Source organism: Limulus polyphemus, unplaced genomic scaffold, assembly GCF_000517525.1.
Source record: "Limulus polyphemus unplaced genomic scaffold, Limulus_polyphemus-2.1.2 Scaffold17195, whole genome shotgun sequence".
NCBI classification, from domain to species: domain Eukaryota; kingdom Metazoa; phylum Arthropoda; class Merostomata; order Xiphosura; family Limulidae; genus Limulus; species Limulus polyphemus.
In genome coordinates this window covers 1-2448 of record NW_013682805.1, presented here as the reverse complement: position 1 = coordinate 2448, position 2448 = coordinate 1, and the positions used below count along the sequence as shown (strand labels likewise).

At 32.8% G+C, this 2448-nt stretch overlaps 1 protein-coding gene across 1 annotated transcript; it reads left to right on the top strand.

Annotated features, from left to right (window-relative positions):
- Positions 1-104: 104 nt before the first annotated feature.
- LOC111084334 (cytokine receptor-like) lies at positions 105-2424 on the top strand (the record flags this gene model as incomplete). Its single annotated transcript, XM_022381078.1, has 3 exons — positions 105-260; positions 690-974; positions 2249-2424. Coding segments are annotated over 3 exons (482 nt in total), but the record flags the coding sequence as incomplete, so codon positions are not given.
- Positions 2425-2448: the final 24 nt, after the last annotated feature.

Sequence of the window (2448 nt, the reverse complement as noted above, 5' to 3'; positions counted from 1 at the left end):
CTGTAATTCGGTCTTATTTTTATTTTTAGTTTACTTTTCTTTGGGTTATGAGAATTATATTCTTAAGGCGATATTTTAAATTTTGAAAATTCTTTTCCACACAGATCCTCTCAATGTGACAACCGACGATCAAGATGCTTCCAAAATAGATATACAAAATTTAAAACCTTTCACCCTGTATAGAGTGACAGTACAAGTCATAAGCAGAGCGGGAATTAGTGATTTTAGTGACCCAAAGTATGAGAAAACCTTTCCAGGAAGTAAGACACTGTTCAGTTGATTAAGAAATATTATTACTGTTCGTGTTGAGTTTAGTAGTGAAGCTTCTAATATGAATTACTGGATATTTTTTATTCAAAAATTGCCTTAAAAAATTCTGATTTCAGTGTTTTCTAGAATTTATAAAAGATTACTGTAGGTGGAAATAAACTGATATGATGATGATGATGATGATGTTAAAAGCTGAATAGTTCAACTGAACCTATGTTAAATTTATACCTTTAAAAGAATTTCAATATATTAATTGTGCTAAACTTGGTTTACAGAATTGTAATTGAAAATCTTCAAAGAAAGAAAACGAGACTGGTTGAATAAACATTTATTACTAGTTATTTCTAGGCATTTTATTGCCTTCACAGTACCTGCTTGATGAATTCAGAATAAATATTTCTCAATTTTTGTTAAAACAGCCCCATCGGTGCCTCGGAAAGTCATGGTTATGGACGTCAATTCTTCTGCCATCCAACTGACGTGGAAAGTCCCTGCTAAGACTAATGGTGTTATATCACACTACTTTGTATACTACAGAAATTTCCTTGAGAAAGTTATTGCTATTCCTGCTGAAGAAACTTATTCAGTAGCTTTGTGGCAAGGTGTTAAAAGCTACACTAACTACTCTATTTCTGTAACAGCATGTAATGATAAACTGTGCTCCTCTCCATCAGTGACTGTCTATGGGATGACTTGTATAGACGGTGAGATAATTTTAAAGTATTCCTCTTGTGGTTTGAATACATAGCTTCACCAATTTCATAATAGAAACTCTTGAATTTTTTTATTCTGTAAAACCCTTGATGTGATTTCCTAAGCAAGCTGCTCTTCTCTAATATGAAATGTATTAGATCATAATGGACAACCACTCCCATGTTATGACTGGCTAATAATTTGAGTTTAAAGCTGTGTACTTTTCATCAGCTCAACTAGGTTAAGAATAGGTTTCAAACTGCATATTTCTAGTCGGCTCAACTAGGATAAGAATGGGAGTTTCAAACTGCATACTTCTAGTTGGCTCAACTAGGCTAAGAATGGGTTTCAAACTGCATACTTCTAGTCAGCTCAACTAGGCTAAGAATGGGAGTTTCAAACTGCATACTTCTAGTCAGCTCAACTAGGCTAAGAATGGGAGTTTCAAACTGCATATTTCTAGTCAGATAAACTAGGCTAAGAATGGGTTTCAAACTGCATACTTCTAGTCAGCCCAACTAGGCTAAGAATGGGAGTTTCAAACTGCATACTTCTAGTCAGCTCAACTAGGCTAAGAATGGGTTTCAAACTGCATAATTCTAGTCAGATAAACTAGGCTTATGATAAAATCAGTGTACTCTTGGTTTAAATTAAAAAGTGAGCTCAAATATGTATGAATTAAAAGGTAATGTAATGGGTTAGGACAAATATGTATGAATTAAAAGGTAATGTAATGGGTTAGGAGACCCAAACTGTTAACAGATTCATGGAGTGAATCCAGTTGTTTAAAGGGTGAAAAAAGTTTCAGTTTAACTGTTGAAAGAAACGGTCACTTCAGACGTTTAAAGTACAGTACTTTTGTGTAGATAACAGTGAGTTTCTTAAGTTAATGAAAATGTAACTTATTTGACACAAGTATAATTTAAGATATCTTAGAAGAAAGAAGAAATTGTTGCTTTATGTGAGAATTATAAAGTAATTAAAAACATGGTCACTTATTAGAGATACGAGTCTAGTTTAAAAGCTATTCATAGTAAATTAGTTGGTTAAAAACATTTTTGAGTTAAGAGTTTTTTTTATTATTGTTACTGGTTAGGCAACTTGTCAGTTTAACAGAAACGTTTTTTTTATTTGACTTATTTTTACCTTTTGATAATGCTTCTCATTTGTTTCTGTTGTCCTAGTTAAAACTGCATATTCTTTAAATAAATAAGAAACGTAAAAAGTTCTCACTCTTCTTTAATTGCTTATGGTTGATGTTTAATGTATGTTCCAACTCTAACAGCTCCTGGAGTAATGATGGAACCATATGTTGTTGATGTTTAATGTATGTTCCAACTCTAACGGCTCCAGGAGTAATGATGGAACCATATGTTGTTTAATGTTGAATGTATGTTCCAACTCTAACAGCTCCTGGAGTAATGATGGAACCATATGTTGTTGATGTTTAATGTATGTTCCAACTCTAACAGGCTCCTGGAGTAA